This window comes from Sus scrofa, chromosome 1 (genome assembly GCF_054392235.1).
Source record: "Sus scrofa isolate SSC_HxYL_T2T_F1_AM1 chromosome 1, Sscrofa_HxYL_maternal_Yorkshire_Landrace_v2.0, whole genome shotgun sequence".
Taxonomy (NCBI): domain Eukaryota; kingdom Metazoa; phylum Chordata; class Mammalia; order Artiodactyla; family Suidae; genus Sus; species Sus scrofa.
In genome coordinates this window covers 225,960,009-225,979,823 of record NC_139383.1, presented here as the reverse complement: position 1 = coordinate 225,979,823, position 19,815 = coordinate 225,960,009, and the positions used below count along the sequence as shown (strand labels likewise).

The 19,815-nt window shown below is 40.5% G+C and overlaps 1 protein-coding gene across 2 annotated transcripts in view; it reads left to right on the top strand.

Moving 5' to 3' along the window:
• KDM4C (lysine demethylase 4C) overlaps positions 1-19,815 on the top strand; it is a 436,329-nt gene that overhangs the window by 355,933 nt on the left and 60,581 nt on the right. For both annotated transcript variants that reach the window (XM_021063862.2, XM_021063858.2), the window contains one exon: positions 12,937-13,122. In XM_021063862.2, coding sequence (XP_020919521.1) covers positions 12,937-13,122 — 186 coding nt within the window. The remainder of the gene's footprint in view (positions 1-12,936; positions 13,123-19,815) is intronic.

The window sequence follows — 19,815 nt, the reverse complement described above, 5'->3', positions numbered from 1 at the left end:
GGTATTTATTTGAACACTGAGAACAGCCTCCTGAGGAGTAGTTGCTGTTTTCATCTTTACTTGACCAGTGAAACAGCTCAGTTTGGAGAGATTACCCACAAGTAGATCAATGGAAAAAATATTGACCTTACACTGGTCCTCAAAGGAAGGCCACCTAAATAGTCCAGAAGCAATATCCTGCTGAGTCACGCAGTCAAGGCCACAATAGAGGGAGGGTTAGGATTCAGTTCTAAACCTTTGAGCAGAGCCTGTTTTACTGTCTTTTGTCAAGTCCCTGAACTGGGAAATATAAAAGAATTTCTAAATGACCCTAAGGACCACTTGAGATTGAAACTCCACATTTGTGTAATCTAGAAGACAACTCCCAAACTCACTGTTAGGTGATTTTTCCTCCAGAAGCAGGAGAAGGGATGGGCCCTGGATGGGACATTCTTCACACAGGGGACTGTGCCCTGAACCAGTCCTTCTAGGGGCCACAGTTCCCCCCACTGAAGAGGAGAGGTTCTTCCTCTGAAAGGCCACCTAGGACGTGTCTGCACTACACTGACCTAATGCCTTTTCATCACTGTTTGCTCAGTTTTATTTGGAGATATAATGCTAGGGTACTTTAACTTAAGCATAAATTTTCTCAGGGTGGTCTGCTGCTGGTAAAAGACATGAGGCAAAAAGATTGGGGCAGGCCACAGACAGAACAGTTCATGGGTGACAGTTTCTAATAAAGGTCAGATGTATTCAGGGGCCTTGGGACAGCTTCTGGTGTTCACAGCAGGAAGCATGCCCTAGCACCTCAGCTTGTGTGGTGATCAAAGGAGAAAACTGAGATCTTTTTATTTTCCCTTTCCGAAACAGCTCAAATGAGTACCATTCACCAAGATAAGTATATGCATCAGGAGTGTATATAATTGTTCATTTATACTATTAAAAAGTGCCTGTGGGAAGTTCGATAAGAGAGAGGTGGTTTAAATGTGGCTTGTGGGAACTAACTCCTACATTGCAGATTGGTGAATGGGAGATGCCTTTACTGTTTTTTCTCAGATCTCACCAATGAATGCAATTTCAGTAAATATGCAGAAAACTGGGATTTCAGAAATGTATACACCTCTCTTAAAAAAACCTTGACTAAAACAACCCTATAACCTTTCACGGTGTTGGATGTTTGCAGTGTCTCAAAATAAATATTGCTAAGGATAATTAGTCTTTATCTTTGATTTATTCTTTTTTGTTGTTGTTGTCAGATATCTTTAGGCCTTCAGGCTTGAGGCAAGAAATAAATAGAAAATATGTCTTAGTCCTTGATTTGATAATGCCAGTAGCAAGTCATATCTGATATTCATAATAAATAAAGATTTTTTTTTGCGTGTCCTTGGAAGAGCAGGAAGCTTGTAAGCCAGTCTTCCTAAACTGTGTCAAACGGGAGAATTGTGTTTCTCTTTAGAGTTAATGCTGAAAATTAAGTGATTAAATATAATTATTTCCAACATTAATTCAGAGAGATTTATAAAAATAGAGTTTAGAAATCTTACTAGATTTTAAGAATTTCACAAATCTGTAAGGATTTTTATAGGGTAGAGAGTACACACATCAGTGATTAAGCAGGGCCTCCTTGTACCAGAAAGGACACAGAATGCCTTTTTTTAAGTATGTAATTCAGTAATTCTGAGTTCAATTAAATGCTTTATTCGAGGAGACTAAGAATTTCTTTCTGCTTGATCCCTTGTAAACAATAATTTCAAATAATGAAATTTCCTCTTGGAAACAGGTGCTCTTTAATATTAACATAAAAAGAAATAAAAACGCAAATAGAAAAGTACTTAGAGAATGTTTATTTTGTGGTTTCAGAGACTTGCTTTCCCTGCCCATCTGCTGCAAGATGTTTAGTGACACTTAATAAGTACTCAGAATAAGATTTGTTCTAAAGCTCTCTGTATGCCATAATTGTGTGCCCCCTTCGCCCTTTAAATTTGAAATAAACTTGAGATGAAGGATGGAACCCAAACAGGCTGTTAGAGTGGTAGAAATGATAAGTGATTGATTTTTCTCAGCATAGATAACATTGCCTATTTTGTGATTCAGCAAATGCTGCTATATACTATCAGTGAAGTGCCTCTTTCAACATGGAGATTGTGGTGTTGCCTTTAATATTTAATTTATTTGCAAATACCGCTTACATGTCTGACTTTTCTGCACAGCGCAGGTAGTCAGTGCGGAGGGAAGCTCTATTTTCTGCTGAGGGGGTGTCAGGAAGAAGGATAAGAGACTTTAGGGGCTATCTTGCTTCCCCCTTGACTTCTCACCCCTTCACTTCTGTTTGTTCAGCCATGTTATTTTTCCTGTTTCTGTGACTAGCCCTTGTACCTGTGCTGAGCTAGAATTCAAAACCAGGTCTGTCTGACTACCTGATCCATGCTTCTAATCATTGAGAAATAATTGTCCACTTGGGAAGACAGAAGAGTGTGGTGTTCGGTCAAGGCGCTCCCCAGATATTTGGTTTGCTCACGAGTCAGGTGCCTCTGATAACATTATGAATAGAATTTGTGCAACCCCCAAAGAGTAAGAGGTGGATAAGCAAAGAGACAGGCCTGAGCAACAGGCCTTCTTAGCCTACGGCCACTCAGATTTTCTGGGTGGGCTGGTCTGGAGACTTGGTTGCTGAAGCCACTCAGAAAACTGTAATAAAATAAGAGTTCTATTTTCCATTAAAAAATTAACTGCCACTATTAAGCCATCATCAGACTTTTACCTTGGCAAGTAAAAATGAGGTTTGTGTCGGAGTATCATCCAGGATCCTCTGAAGTGTCGCCTTTCCAGCCTGTCATCCCTTCTCTATGCTCACACTTCTCAGTTTTGCCTCATACTTTCCCCACCTCTCAGCTTTGTTACCTGCATCTATAATGTCCTCCCTTCCCACCCCACTGCATGTGGACTGGCTGAAACCTGCTAGTCCTTCAGGGTGAGCTTGGAGTCCACTTGCTCTTGCTGGCTTCCCTAATTTTTTGCAACCTGCTGGGTGGCTTCTGTGAGCCATGTGGCCCTGTGTCCCTGCCACCATTGTAGGTTCGGCCAGTGTGCAGCATGGCTCCCTCTCCAAGGCAGCATCTGGCCTGGTGCAGAAGCATTGCACAGGGCCTATGAACACTGAGAAACTAATTACAGGGAACTTCTGACTTTGGAGACACCCATTTTTACTTTATTATGAGTTCCCAGGAGCCAGACTGTAGAACTGACCCAGCAGTGCCTATACTTGGTGACATGTGGCCCTCAGTTCAGATAGTGCATAGGTCACCTTCCTGAGCTCTCCTGCCACTAGACCTGAGCCATCCAGGCAGAACTGTACCTACTTCCTTGTCCTGTGTTTAGTGTCCCTTGGGTGACTGTCGTGAAGTTCCTCCTCTGTTGTCTTCTTTTTCAGTGGAAGTGCGGGGGTGGAGGTGGGTGACCAGCTGAGGCACACATGCAAGCCTCACCTTTGTTCTGCTGGTCCAGTCCTGTCTCCTTCCAAATCCAGTAGCCCTTCACCTTGCTTATTGTGATGATCATGGCAAAGTTTTTGTTACAGCTATTTTTGTATGCCAAATTAAGCTTTTTGAATATATAGGTAGTGCCGTTTTCATTTTTGCATCTCCTCTTGCATTTTGCAAAATCCCTTTTTTATGGAAGGTATTTAAAAAGTATTGAAATAGCTTAAAGGATGAATCAATGAATTGTATATAATAAGGAAACAGCCTTATTTAGCCAATGGGTACTTATTAAGTACCTACTGTGTGTAGTCATTGTTCTGGTACCAGGGTTAATCCTCTGGCTTCCAGAGGATTCCTATTTGGTGATATTCTGTGGTGTATCTGCTAATCCAAAATTAAAACAAAACAACTATGATTGGGCTGATGACATAGTACTTTCAAGAGTCATTTGTTAATTTGTCAGTCTGTGTCTCAACTGCTATGGCCTTTCCAGTTCTGGAGTCCTTTTGTGTTTCTTATTTAATATTTCTCAGGGCCAACAATGCCTTCCTTGCTGGTGTTGAATAAGTACAGCCTTCTGTCTGATCCCAGCCACCTCTGCCCATTTCTCTCGCTCCATCTCTTGGCCTGGCTGAGCTCATTCCTCTGCCCTTTCCTCTTTAGCCTGCTGTTTGACTCTGTCTCAGCCCCTCACCTTTCACAGGGTCAGTCTCACCAAACAAAAAGCAGTGAGATAAATGGCTTCTGATACATATCATAAATAAGGATTTAATTCAACACACTTGACATCATGAGCCATTTATTTTAAGTCTCTGGCTTGAAGAATAGAAATAACTTTTCTTGACTGGAGTGTGGTGAGACAGAGGACTGACCATGTTGGTTAGGAGCTGATGCATGATCATTCAGAATTGAGCCTTACTGTATCATTTCATTGTGCCTGCTGCTTGTGACACCCTTAGACCGATGAGATCAGAGGAATTCTGTTTGGCAGGAGAGATGGGAGACTGCATATTCATTGCTGCCCCTCACAGGAACGGCTCATACCCTGCAGTGCGAGTCTATCGTGGGCCTCAGTTTTCAGTGTTGCCCCTCCTCCCTGACTCCACAGCTACCCTTTAGCCATCTGGGTAAACTGATTTCTCTGGGTATCAATCTATTCCTCCCTCTGCTCTTTCTCTTTTTTTTTTTTTTTTTTTTTTGCCTTTTCTAGGGCTGCTCCCTCCGTATATGGAGGTTCCCAGGCTAGGGGTCTAATCAGAGCTGTAGCTGCCAGCCTACGCCACAGCCACAGCCATAGCAACACAGGATCCGAGCCACATCTGCAACCTACACCACATCTCACGGCAACGCCAGATCCTTAACTCACTGAGCAAGGCCAGGGATCGAACCTGCAACCTCATGGCTCCTAGTCGGATTCGTTAACCACTGAGCCACGACGGGAACTCTGTCTCTCTGTTCTTTCTGAGTCTTGCTCTCACATGATAGCTCTCACATTCTGCCTAAGTTGTTTATCTGTCTGTCTCCGCCTCTGAGCTATAAGCTCCTGCTATAGATCCTTAGACTTTGTCATACAATATGCCCCCAGTGCTGGTGCTGCTGGACAGTATCAATTAAGTATCACGTGATTGACTTAATGAGTACGAATGAGCAGAACATAACGTTTTACAGGTAGAGGGTTTTGTTTTTTGTTTTTTTTAAAGGTTTCTGTTTTAATATCTGCATTTAAGGATGTCCACAAAATGAAAGTTTCAGCCTCAGTCCTTGACTCGGCTGCAACAATAGTGACATCCATTGAGTCCAGCATTATTCCCTGTTTGAGCTGGAAATGTTAGTGTGCTATGGAGTACCTGGAAGGGGGAGCAAAAGGAATTAGATAATTTACATTGTTACTAGCTTATTACTTGTCTGATAGGGAAATACTAACTAAAATAAAAAGTATTTGTACTTTGGAATTACCTGCCTGCTTATGGAAGATAAAAGAATCATAAAATTGGCAAAACAGTAAAATCATACTACAAGTCATATTAAAAGAGAAAAAGAAAAGAAGTGAAGGGGATATGCTTTGAACCTCTAACTCCTTCACAGCTCATCATTTCTTGGTGCCCTTTGCCAGGCTGTGTGCTCAAGGAATCTAATGATACACAAAGCTTCATTGCCAGATACTTCATTAAGTCCTCAATCCATTAGGAGCCTTAATGGCCTATGCCATTGGAATAAGTATGGAAATCCAGTCCCCCCAGAAAAGTATAGTGCTCGATAAATCATACTCGCCTGAGGATTCTCTCAGCCCTTGACACAGAAGAATAGATGAAAAACATTGCGCTTCTTGAATTCTCTTACACTGGAGGCTCTCAGAATGACTGATAGCATTTAACCCTCCAACCCAGTGGTTCTCAAAGTATGATCACCAGGATCAGTATCACTGGCAACTTGTCAGAAATGCAGTTTCAGTAGCCATAGCCCAGACATACTGAAACTTGAAGGGTCAAGGGACAGGGGGGCACAGCAATCTGTATTTTTAGCAGGTCTGTCAGTGATTCAGATGTCCTCTAACATCCCTGGTAGCATAGCTATGTAACGAGGGCTGTTTTTTCACTGTTGAGGAAACGGATGAGCAGGTCTTGACCAGAATATATCTGCTTGGAATCAGTTTAATTCAGCAAACATTGAGTAGCCATGTCCCAGGCATCCTGACTAGAAAACCATGAAGGTGAATGACACCTTAGAGTCCCTCTCCAGTGTTGTCTGTGTCAGCATTTTCCTGCGGTGCTGACACATTGCCTCCTTGGCTTTGTTCTAAAAACACCCAAAGCGATGGTTCTTTAGGTTGCCTCATTTGACTTTTTGAACTTCCTTTATTAATTGTCATCCAGAAATTGGCTCCATCATTCTCCCAGTGGGTCCCTGGCCCCTCAAACAGTGATCTTCAGGAAGAATGGCCCTGTCCTGCTGAATCTTCTGTGCCTTTATGTGCCCAACATTTCCCTTCTACTATCCCCATCCCTCTAGAAATCGGTGTCACCTCAGCTTTCCTCTATTTTAAGACTTAAGCAGCTGCTAGAGAGCTCTTTCCCAAAGAAGGCAAACTGTCCAGCTCTGAACTTGAATGAGTAGCTCTATTTAAAGGAAAATGGAACATCTCTGTCAACAAAGGGTAATGAGTGAAAAACACTCAACATTTACTTTCCTCCTAATGGCCATTTCCCAAGCCCAAGTCCTGATCATCCTTTGCCTCAGTATTTCTGTGGCTTTCTGTTTCTTTTCCCACCAGTCTATTCTTTATAGGGTGATCTTTAAAGAGCTCCTAGAGTGATCTCTCTTAAATACTAATTCTACCATTTCACAGCTTTCTAACTTCAAATATGTGCCCATGACTTATAGCAGGGGTCAGGGCAATAGGGCGAGCCCTTGTTGTAAGTAAAGTTGTGTTGGAACATAGTCATACCCATCACTTGTGAATTATCTGTGGCTGCTTTTGTACCACAGTTGACCCTTGAAAAACAGGGGTATGAAATGGATGGGTCCATTCGTATGTGGATTTTTTTTCAATAAATATATTGGAAAAAGTTTTGGAGATTTTTGGCAATTTGAAAAAATAAAATTGTAGATGAGTCATGCGTAAATATGGAAAAAATTAATAAAACATTAGATATGTCATGAATGCATAAACTATATGTAGATATTAGTCTATTGTACCATTTACTACCATTAAATATACACAAAGCTATTAAAAAGTTAAAATTTATCAAAAGTTATGTACACAAACATAGACCATACAGGGTGTCATCTGTTAAACATAAAGCAATCATATCACTGCTGCTTCATTATTAATGCATGAATCACTAGACCTGTAAATTAATAGGACTTTCTTTTTCACATTAGCTTTTCATTTGTGATGGCTTGTATTACTAATATGTTTAATATCTACAGTATTTCATATCACATAAGACAATATTGATATAAGTACTGACAGATAATTCATCTTAATAAACATATGACTTACAGCAAACGTAAACTTATGGCATGGATAAATATAGTACTGTAAATATATTTTCTCTTCTTTATGATTTTCTTAATAACATTTTCTTTTTTCTAGTTTATTGTAAGAATAGGGTATATAATACATATAACATGCAAAATATGTGTTAATCAACTGTTAATATTATTGGTAAGGCTTCTGGTCACCAGTAGGCAATTATTAAAGTTTCAGGAGTTAAAAGTTACCTGATTTCTGACTGCATAAGGGTGTGGGGTCAGCACCCTAACCCCAACATTGTTCAGTGGCCAACTGTACAATGCAGAGTTGAGTGGCTGCAACTGCCACTGTATGGCACACAAGCCTAAAATACTTATTTGGCACTTTAAGAAAAAGTTTTTCCAGAAGATAAAGTTTAGTCTGTTTGCACTTAACATACTTAGACATTTGGGTTTAGTGCTGCCAATTTACAATGTGCTTTTTCCTTTGCTCCAACCTGTTCCATGTTTCTGTTTCTTTCCTTTCATGTCTTTGCTTGAATTTATTATTTTTTCCTTTTATGTTTCTTTTTCACACTATTAGGTAGTTGGTACTTTTACCCTTTTCCCAGACAATTCAAGAACATTAGAATATTTAAAACTTCATTTTAACCACTTCTTCCGTATATGCTATTGTTGTCATCTATTCAAATTCTATGTTTCTAACCTAGAAGACATTGCTATTATTATTTATCATCAGTATTCATTTAGATTTATTCACGTATTTAGCATTTCTGTTGCTTTTCACTTTATCACTTCTGACCCTTGAATGTGAAAAGGAAAAAGAGTATCTTTATGTTTGCCCTGACATTTGAGTGATAGTCTGGATATGGACCGAATTTAATTTTCCTTCATAAATTGGAAGACATTGTTTCACTGTCTTTTAACACTCACTGATTAAAGATCTGATGGTTACCTGATTTTCCTCTTTTCTTCTCTGAAAGATTTTGGGATTTTCTCTTTTTATTTGGAGAGCTAAGATGTATCTAGGATACACCTAGGTGATTTTTTTTTTTAATTAATCCTACTTGGGCCTTTTTTAAGGTCTGGAAAACTTTTATTATTTTCTCTCTCTCTCTTTTTTATTCCTCTAGATTGCCTTTAACAAAGACACTAGAACATCTGGATCTCTTTTTCCATAATGCTTAGCACTTGTGGTCCATTTTCCTTCTTTTTGATCTTTTCTTCTAGAGTGCTCTGTACAGTCTCTGGCCTCCATCTTCCAGTTGCTGCTAAGCTGATCTTCAGGGGGAGCCATTACAAAATTCAGCACATCCTGATTTTTTTACACAGTAATATCTTTAATTTTAGAACTCTGTTGCTGTTACTATTTTTGTTTTTTAATTAACAGAATATATTTCGGAATCTCTATCATAATATGTACCTCATCTCTTTTAAACTCATCTTCTGTTTCCACTTACCTGATTACTTAGGCTAGGTATTTTTCTATTTATTAACTATAGCACCTCTTGTTCATGGCATTATTTTCCCTCAAGTATTTGTGATTTTTAAAGTATCTGATTGTATTTTAGTTACACATCTTGGGTGAACTTTTTTCCGTTTGTGCAAATGAGAATCCATTTGTCCTGTTGGCGGATGATGGGGCAAGTTACACGACACAGATTCAAATCAGATCAGATCACCTCACCTGCTGATGATGACTGGGGGCAGGGTGGGCTGTGGGGCTGGCCTGGTACTGGGTTACTTGTCTTTTAATTATTTGCTTCCCCTTTTGGCATTGTCCCTGCAAGAACTGCCTCTTCAGAGATACTTACTAATTGATAGTTTTTGCTGTGCTTTCCTCCCTGGAATTAAGTTCTCCTTTTTTTTTTTTTTTTAATTAGTCAGTGTTATCATGGTTTATTCTATTTCCTCTCTCATTGTTTAGTGTTTGAGGCTGTTGGTTTTATAGCAGGGGCCGAGTCCACTATCTTGATCCAGTCAGTCAATGAATTTCTTTAAAGCCTTTTTCCTTCAGTTGCCTCCAAGCATAACTCATTGCCCTGGTTGTTCTCATTCCATATAGCATTTTGTTTCTACTTCTTTCTTAGCACTAATCCTATTGTAACATTCTGGAAGTGTCTTATTTGTCCTGGTCTTTGCCCTACTGAATTAAAATTTTTTTTTTTTTTTTGTCTTTTTGCCATTTCTTGGGCCACTCCCGTGGCATATGGAGGTTCCCAGCCTAGTGGTGCTATCAGAGCTGTAGCCACCAGCCTACACCAGAGCCACAGCAATGCAGGATCCGAGCTGCGTCTGCAACCTACACCACAGCTCATGGCAACGATGCATCCTTAACCCACTGAGCAAGGGCAGGGATCGAACCCACAACCTCATGGTTCCTAGTCGGATTTATTAACCACTGAGCCACGACGGGAACTCCAGTTTACTGAATTAATTTCTGTATAGCCCAGCAGTGTATGTAGGTGTCAAATTGACACAGGTGCTTAAACCAGGGTAGAGAACAACTGGTTTAGTAGCAAGTAATAATATATTGTACTACAGCATACAGAATGGCTCCCCTATTAGTTTTTGTGGCGTCCTCTATGTTTGCAAGAACCTTTTTGATGTTGAAGTCAAACTTAATTCTGTGAATAACATCTTTTTTTTTTACAATTTTTATTATTTATTTTTTTCAATTTCTATAATGAATTTTATTACATTTATAGGTGTATAGCAATCATCACAACCAAATTTTACAGCATGTCCATCCCAAACCCTCAGTGTACCCCACCCCCACCCCCCAACCTGTCTCATTTAGAAACCAAAAGTTTTTGAAAGTCTGTGAGTCAGTATGTGAATAAACATCTTTTTTTTTTTTTTTTTGTCTTTTTTTTTTTGTCTTTTTGCCTTTTCCAGGGCCGCTCCTGAGGCATGTGGAAGTTCCCAGGCTAGGGGTCTAATTGGAGCTGTAGCCGCCGCCAGCCCACGCCACAGCTCACGGCAACGCCAGATCCTTAACCCACTGAGCAAGGCCAGGGATCAAACCTGCAACTTCATGGTTCCTAGTCGGATTCGTTAACCACTGAGCCATGACGGGAACTCCTGTGAATAAAAATCTTCTAAAGCATTGCATTGCAATAGCCTACAGTTAGGTTGATTTTCTGAGGGTACTGGTCTTCCTGGAAAAGGAGGCATTTCCCTTACTAGATTACAAGGATTGAATTCTCACTGGATTTAACTATAATCTTTCTGTCTCCTTCCCTCTTCCAGGAGAGCTTCTGTTTATTAAGGAGGTTAATGGTGGAAGAGGCTGGGAGTTACTAATTTCTTTAAGTAATAATATTCTTTCTTACTCTTAATCCTATTTAATCAGGTAAATAGAAAACAATTTCTCCTTCCATACATCTGTCAATATCTGAATTTACTTAAACACTGACCTCCTTGTAATGTGATTAGACTCTTAAAAGACTATCTGATTATGCCTGGGGCTCCTCATATGAATTCTTGCTATTTTATCTGTCATTTTTCAAATAATTAAAATTGACAAAAAGATATAAGAATACCAAGAATTACTAGGAATGTATTGAAACTGATACCAAGACTTGCCAAAGAGATATCAAGATGTTAAATAATGCTTTTACTTATATTATAATGGGTCTCGTTTTAGTTCTGTGGCTCCCTCTTTCTTCTTATTTAGCACATAATTAATCCTCAGTTAAAAAGGCTTAATTGGAGGGTTCCCTGGTGATCTGGTAGTAGGATTCCACCAGTACAGCCTGGATTCTGTCCCTGGTCCGGGAACTGAAATCCCACATCAAGCTGCTGCACAGTGCGGGCAAAGCAATTGTACATTGAATCCAGATGTATAGTGGATCATATAAATGTCTGGAGTGGGGAGTTCCCATTGTGGCGCAGTGGAAACAAATCCAACTAGGAACCATGAGGTTGCGGGTTTGATCCCTGGCCTTTCTCACTGGGTTAAGGATCTGGCCTTGCCGTGGGCTGTGGTGTAGGGCGCAGACATGGCTCAGATCCTGTGTTGCAATCACTGTGGTGTAGGACGGCAGCTGCAGCTCCAATTAGACCCCTGGTCTGGGAGTGCAACCCTAAAAAGCATGAAAAAACAAAACAAAACAAAACTGGAGTGTAGGGCCCTTATCTGAGAAATAAGATTGCTCAGACCATGAAAGACCTTTTTTTTCTGGAATGTCGTAGAGATAAGAAGTCATTGGAGGACATAAGCAGGGAGGTAACAGGGAGTTATGTTGTAAAGAGATCACTCTGGCAGGACTGGGGAAGGCAAATCAGAATGGCATGAAGTAAAAGATGGTGAGACCGCTTAGGAGGTCATTGCTTTGCGGGGCAAGGCGCCATGGACAGAGATGGTGGCAGTGGGTTTAGATGGGCAGGGAGAGATCAGAACAAGATTGAGGTACAGAATCTATGAGACTCAAGTTGCCCATCAGATGTGAGGGCAAAGAAGAGTTAGAAGTTTAGTGCACAATTAATTTTTGCAGGGTTGTGATAAAATATTACAGTTTCATCCCAGAAAGGGATATATACCTCTAAAAGAAGATCACTTGCACCAGCATCTGATTAGATTGCAGACTTTTATCCTTAGGAGTGAAAAGTCAAGATTTTTGATTATTCTGTTTCTTCTGCCTTCTGAACCTGACCCTGTGTTGTTCTACAACTATTTTGTCCTAAGCCTCCAGTATTAGTTCACAAATCTTGCACTTAGTGAAGCTGTTTCATTTTTATAATCTCTTATAACAAATGCACTGATGATGTTTATAACTAATTGTATGCAATTTAATTTTCAGATTGTGGTAATTATTATTGCTGTTTTTATTTCCATTTCTCTTCCCCGGGCATAGTCAGCTATAGATATTCAACAAAATTATGGCCTTTGGGGTGATTTTTAATTTTCTCGCTTTGGGAGGCATATTTTTGTTTCAGTCAGGAGGGGTTCAGATTTGGATTATTAAACACTTGAGCCCCTAGTTTCCACATCGAACCACTTAACACTTTATATTTCCTTGTAAATGGAAACCTTAACCCATCTGTGTGTTATTTGGGTATTTTTGAAGACTTCATTTAATTTAGGAGCGTATGGATCTGTCTGCCAGACCCGTAGTTTATCTCTCGATGTACAGAAAGGTCTGCCTTGAAAGAGGTAAAAGAGAAGTAGCTTCAGCATTGATGGGTGATTTACAGGAGCACCCGTGGGGCCTTTTCTTTTGCTCTGTGCTTGGAGAAGCCTGTGCGGAAGGTCTTGGCTTTCCTAACCACAAGGGGTATTTCAACACATGTCTAGTATTAAGCGGCCATAGGAGTGTGTTTCCTTGAAGGTATGCAGCTTATATTGCCATGGTCACTCTCACCATTAGGGCCCTAGGAGGTCAGGCCTCGTTGCCATCATTAGTTTTCTTCCTCTCTGATAGCTATTCTGCTGTGAAGTGTGGAAACTGGCTGAGTTACAGAGTTTGAGTTGATGTTCTTTTTTATTTCAACCCTCCAGAAATGTATGTTCTGCAGACACCGGGTTAAGAAGGTCTCTGGAGCCTGCATCCAGTGTTCCTATGGCCGATGCCCGGCTTCCTTCCATGTCACATGTGCTCATGCTGCTGGGGTGCTGATGGAGCCCGATGATTGGCCATATGTGGTGAACATCACGTGCTTTCGGCATAAGGTCAACCCACATGTGGTAAGTTCTACCCTCCCTTTGCTGCGGCCAAGACTGCATATGAGTCCCCTCCTATACGCCTCCCATTCATTGATGTCATGTCTAGACTGTGAATTTCTTGAAGGCAGGGATTGCACAGTACTATTTACTAGGACTTGCCCAAGACCCACAGAGTATGGCACATGGTAGATGCAATAAATATTTATTGAGCTGAATGAGTGAATGAACATATAAATGAATGAAACTATGCCTGTTCTGGTTTTGGCTCATATACAGGGCTGCTGAGTATGGATTGTGCACTGCACATTTCCAGGTGAGGGTGAAGAGTATCTGAGAAGAGAGTGGTGTGAAAGTGTCACCTGAGATCCTGTAGTGTTTAATTCACTCTGGCCTTGGGGGTTTATTTTATCTCTTTTAGAAGAAATAAAGAGCAGCAACACAGTGAAGGGAGGAGGAAGGTGGTCATGAACGTTTGGGTCCTTGCTGCCTGAGATGCAATAAGCCAGGGGCAATGTGGAGCCCTGGGAGGCATGGATACCAGCTCAGAAAAGCCGAAATGCAGAAGAGAAGTGCAGATGTCCTGTTTTCTACCTTTTCCACCTCAGTACTGAACCTATTTCTCCTTAAAGAGTGTTTGCAACTAAGTAACGTGAATTTAACTGTAATTCACATGTCCTTGGTGAATGGAATCTTTCCTCTGTTTCAAACAAAGGCCTAGAATAATTAAGAGGATGGAGAGATTGTTGCTATGCCTTTGTTAGCTTTTTTGTTCACCAGCATTGTTTTTGGCTGCCACTGAGGAGGCTAAAGCATCTTATTGACCTTCAGCTTTGCTGATGTACTGCCCTTTGTTAGTCTAGGGAAGCTTGGCCACAGACTATTTAGAGCCTACTTGCTTGTCCTGTGTTTCTAATAACCTCCTGTGAGCAGCCTGCCAAGTCACTGGTATGGGCTTGGAGAGCCATGACCCATACTCAGCAAATCTCCCAGCTTTTTAATGATTCCAGCGGCTTCCATTAGTGTCTTGAGAGATGCTTAATGTTTGTGGGTTTGGACTGTGGATGCAGGTGAATGGGCAAATGTACAAAATGACATCACCAACTGTCACATCTTTTTTAGTTATTTTCCATATTATTGCATTGTCTTAGTTCCCAAGTTATATATTCATTCATGTTTTTTTCCTTGGTTTCTTGTGTTGATGGGCTCTTGCTATGCATATATATGTATATATGTATATGCATTCAGCAGAAAAAACATTTTGGCAACTTAAAAAATTTACCCTAATAACACATTGTGTTATGTGGTGCTTTGCCATCTACAATGCAGTCACTAGCATTACCTCATTAGATGACACATGTGAATAGATTTTGAGTTGTAAACCAGGTCTTGGCCTCTGTCGTCAGAGTTGTTGGGGTTCACTCTTAGATTCTGCCATTATGCCTGTACAGCCTTGTGCAAGTTCTTCCCCCTGAGCCCTACCCTTCTCTGTCTACAAACAGTGGCATGCCTACCTTACCCAATGGTTTTCAATCCACCACACACTGGTTGCCCTCAAAAAATGGAAGTCATATCGCTGCTTTCTCTTTTTACTGCTGCTTCTGTTGCTGCTTCCCCATCCCGCATGAACTGCGCCTCTTGAGTAATAACCCTGCTTCAAGGGTGAGAAACCTAAGTTCAGAGAGCTTCCATTTTTTGTCCCAAATAGGTTCAGTTACTGAGTGACAGGTGCTGGAACGTAAATGCCTTTTCAGCCCATACTCTACTGTTTGTTGATTTCAAACCCCACACCTCGAGTGATGCTAGCAGTGTTCATCTAAAGCTTTGCTTGGCATCGTACATTCCCTTCTTAATATTCCAGAGCTATGTGGTTACTGATGATTGTATTGAAGTTGCTGTTAAAGAAATCCAGGTGTCTAATCAGGACCTCATTGCTTTAAACTATGATGTGTGGCTCAGTCAGGTTTACGTTATTAATGTGCTTCACAAATGATGATGAAAAAGATAATATTTGACTTGGAGGTGATTCAGAAACTTCTCTCCCCTACTGATCACTTTAAGCTTGGTATACTTGGTAAAGGGTGGGGGAAACATCATACGATTTACATTAACATGGGACAGTTTTTGCTTACTAGGAAGATTATTTTAGTGTTTGTAACTTGCCCTTTGCAAAATTCTCTAGGGGGAAGCACGGTGAACACTGGATTTTGGAAATGCATTCCTGATAGCTGTTACTTATCCATTATTCTTTAATGAGAGTCCGGGTATGGATTCCTCCCTCCCTCAAATATTTGACAACCAACTCGAGGGAATCCATAGACTTTGACAACTTTGGTTAAGAGCTTTGCGATTACCCTTGTTGTATTAAATGTCCTTTCTTTTTTAATCTTAAAAAAATTGAAATTCACTCAAGTTTCTTTCTTTGTGTAAGCTGTGAATGCTGGGGATATACTCCCTAGAGTTGGAAATGGAATTTGTCTGTGTTCTCAACCATGCCTCGATTGTTTGGGAGTAATGGGCAATTGCTAAATCATAGCAGTGAAAACTCTGAAATAAAGTTCAGGCTAACATGGCAACCTAACCCAGGCATCTTACAGAGTAGAGGATGCCTGTACAATTTAGGTGCAACGAAGTATAAAGCTTCAGCTACTTCAATAGGATCTCCATTTTCACTCACTTTAGGGCTTTCTTTTCTCTTATTATTTTTTGCTTCTTCCATTATTTGCTTTTTTGCATCCAAAAGAACCATTTTAAGTAAAATCAACTCTTCCTTTACTGTCATAAGTTATTTTAAATATATTATCTTATCCACTATTATTGAGCTTTGGGCTTAAACTCATTCTGGACAAAAGCATAAAAAATTCATCTAATTTATTATAATGTAGTCTTCCATTGGACAGTAACTGCACTTTGTAATTAGAAAGACAGTATTTGGAAAAAGAGGGAGCTTTCAAATTCTTAAGGTAGAAAGGTGCATGTTATAGAAGGTACAGCTCTTCCCTACTAAATTAGTCTAAATTTTATTATGCATTTTTAAGTGTTTTTGTTAAACATACTTTTTGACTGACACCTGCTGTCTTTCAGATAGGATGTTTCATTCATATGTTCATGTGTGGGAACATGTGTTTAGCTGTGTAGTGTCGTGGTACTTGGCCATCCTTTGCCATGATCCACTGTGATCTCTTTCCTGGCTGTTTTTCTGAAGGTTCCTTTGGATGTATTTGTAACCCACTTACATGCATGTTGCACAAATGTCTGTAAGGAAAAGACAAAGAACACAATAAATAGTAAGGTGGTTTGGGACCTGGGAGCCTTGAAAACATTTCTCCAAAGCAAACAATGAGCTACTCATAAATTATATACTTCCTGCAAAGTATAGCCACCACTGGGGCTATCTCCTCACACCTGAGTAGACTAGACAGGTGTCCTATGGAAGAAATGCCTGAATAATGGAGGGCAACAGAGAAAGGTGGCATGCACAGATTCCTTTTTTTTTTTTTTTTCAAACAAATTGCTTCAGTAAAGCTTCCTATTAGATTGTAGTGTTTGTTCCATGTATGCAGTGTTGGAGCTCCAGAATCACTTGTACTTTATGCATTAATACTTTGTGATGAAAAAGGCCTCTCTAGTGCAGAATCTTATACAAGGTGCATCATTTTTTATCTTAATACCCTATTCTATCAAAGACATTTGTTGAGAAATTTGTTTCCTTTATAATTTTCTAAGTTGTGGCTATTAACATGGAGGCAGAAACCTATTCAAAAAAAGAAGGACTTGAATAGAGAAAACATCTCAGTGGTCAGTTTTTCCCTGCTATTTTGTGTGTTTTATTCTTCAGATTTTTCCTATTATTTTAAATAGATCATATTTATCTAAATCTTTATATTAACTATATTTAACCAGTGTTTTATCTTTTTAATTGGTATCTGATCACCTATAGAAGCTGCTCTATATAAATTTGTTAAAATAACTCTAATACGGGGGGTTCCCTTCGGGGCTTAGTGGTTAATGAATCTGACTAGGTACCATGAGGTTGTGGGTTCAATCCCTGGCCTCGCTTAGTGGGTTAAGGATCTGGCATAGCCATGAGCTGTGGTGTAGGTCACAGATGTGGCTTGGATCCCATGTTGCTGTTGCTCTGGCGTAGGCTGGCAGCAATAGCTCCGATTCGACCCCTAGCAAGGGAACCTCCATATGCCGTGGGTGCAGCTCTAGAAAAGACATAAATAAATAAATAAATAAATAAAATAACTCTAATGCTAGGGAATGAGCTTAGTGGACCAAAGAGAGCTATATTCATTGAGCATCTTTTATATCAAGTGTGTGTTAGATGTTTTACATGGGCACCTTATTTCAAGGCAGTGTTGTTGCTGTGGACAGTAGAAAGAGTGGTTATATTGACTTCTGTGTTGGCCCCTTCCACTCTAGAAGGTTCTCTTGTGTCTTGTTATTCTGTCCCTCTAGCTGGCCTTCATATTGATTCCAGCATTCATATTGAGTCCTTACTTAGCACTTACTGACTTATTTCCCGGCCTGTGTCTTCAGGCCAGTTCCAATACAGCTCCTTCTTCTGCCAACCCTGTGCATGGCTCAGGTCAGGAGGGGACACCTGCATGGCCCAAGATCTAGTGAAAGGCTTGGAGCAAGGCAGCTCTTCAGTTAATCTGTGCCTACATAACTAACCTTTGGGTGGTAATGGGGGTGAGGATACCTGTCATTACTAACAATAAAACCTTTCCTTGATATGCAGAAACAACTTTCACCATACTGGTATGTGGAACAATGAATGTTCTAGGCTGCTAAATTCTAAACCCTAAAATAGTAGTTTTATCATAGGAGACTATTGTATGCATATTATTGTTTCAGTATCAATAACTGAGAAAACACCAAATAACCAAAAAAACCCATTAAGAAGTTAGTAACACTTTTATATAATTCATTAGGTGTAAAAAAGGTCTGCATTGTTTCAGGTTAATTATGCATCAATAGGGAGAGATCCCCAAACCCTCCCTCCCACTGTAAATTCCCACTGACCCTTTTGAGCATCATCATAGGTTCTAGCCTTTTTTAGATCCAACAGGTACCAGTTGACTAATTTTCTTCTTTATGTTCCTGTCATATTTTGACATGTGGATTCAAAAGCAGACAGTCTGACTCAGTCTGACTCATAACTGAGGCTCTTAGCTGCTGTGCTCTGTGCCATAATAAAGATATGAAGGCTATGGAGTTCCCGTCGTGGCGCAGTGGTTAACGAATCCGACTAGGAACCATGAGGTTGCGGGTTCGGTCCCTGCCCTTGCTCAGTGGGTTAAGGATCCGGTGTTGGTGTGAGCTGTGGTGTAGGTTGCAGACTCGGCTCGGATCCCGCGTTGCTGTGGCTCTGGTGTAGGCCGGTGGCTACAGTTCCAATTCGACCCCTAGCCTGGGAACCTCCCAGGCTGCAGGAGCGGCCCAAGAAATGGCAAAAAAAGACAAAAAAAAAAAAAAAAAAAAAAAAAAAAAAAGATATGAAGGCTAAATAAAGATATGAATAAAGTGTTTTGAGAGCCCATAAAAGGATGTCACTAATTCTACTGGAGGCAGGCAGGTAGAATTTACAGAGGAGGTAACATTTGTGCAGGTTCTAAACAAAGTGTGAGTTTGTTTATTCAATGTGTAAACCCTTTTGGAGCCAAGGGAAGCCACTGATATAGAAAGGCCACACTGAAAGCAAACTAAACTCTCTCATTGTCATTAGTTCCTTTTCTTTTTTTCCCCCGCTTTTTTAGGGCCACACTAACGGCATATGGAGGTTCCCAGGCTAGGGTCACATTGGAGCTACAGCTGCTGGCCTATGCCAGAGCCACAGCAGTTCGGGGTCTGAGTGGCATCTGTGACTTACACCACAGCTCGGATCCTTAACCCACTGAGCAAGGCCAGTTATCAAACCTGAAACCTCATGGTTCCTAGTTGGATTCCTGCTGCACCACAAGGGGAACTCCAGGGTTTTTTTTTTTTTCTTTTTTTTTTTTTTTTTTTTGTCTTTTTGCTATTTCTTTGGGCCGCTCCCGCGGCATATGGAGGTTCCCAGGCTAGGGGTCGAATCGGAGCTGTAGCCACCGGTCTATGCCAGAGCCACAGCAACGCAGGATCCGAGCCGCATCTGCAACCTACACCACAGCTCACACCAACACCGGATCGTTAACCCACTGAGCAAGGGCAGGGACCGAACCCGCAACCTCATGGTTCCTAGTCGGATTCGTTAACCACTGTGCCACGACGGGAACTCCCAGGTTTTTTTTTTAATAATGATTTTTATTTTTTCTATTATAGTTGGTTTGTAGTGTTCTGTCAGTTTTCTACTGTACAGCAAAGTGATCCAGTCACATACATATATACATACACACATATATACATTCTTTTTCTTACATTATCCTCTATCCTGCTCCATCACAAGTAACTAGGTACAGTTCCCAGTGCTATAGGGGATCTCATTGTTTATCCGTTACAAATATTACTTCTTAATTATCTGGTTGTCTCTCTCTCTCTTTTATTTAAGTATCATTGATTTACAGTGTTTCTTCAATTTCTGTTGTACAGCAGAATGACTTTATCATACACAGTTCCTTGTGCTGTACAGTAGGACCCCATTGCCCATCCATTCCAAATGTAACAGCATCTGGTTGTCTCTTGATTCAACCCATAGGTTGATCCACTAGATGTTTTGTTTTGTTTATT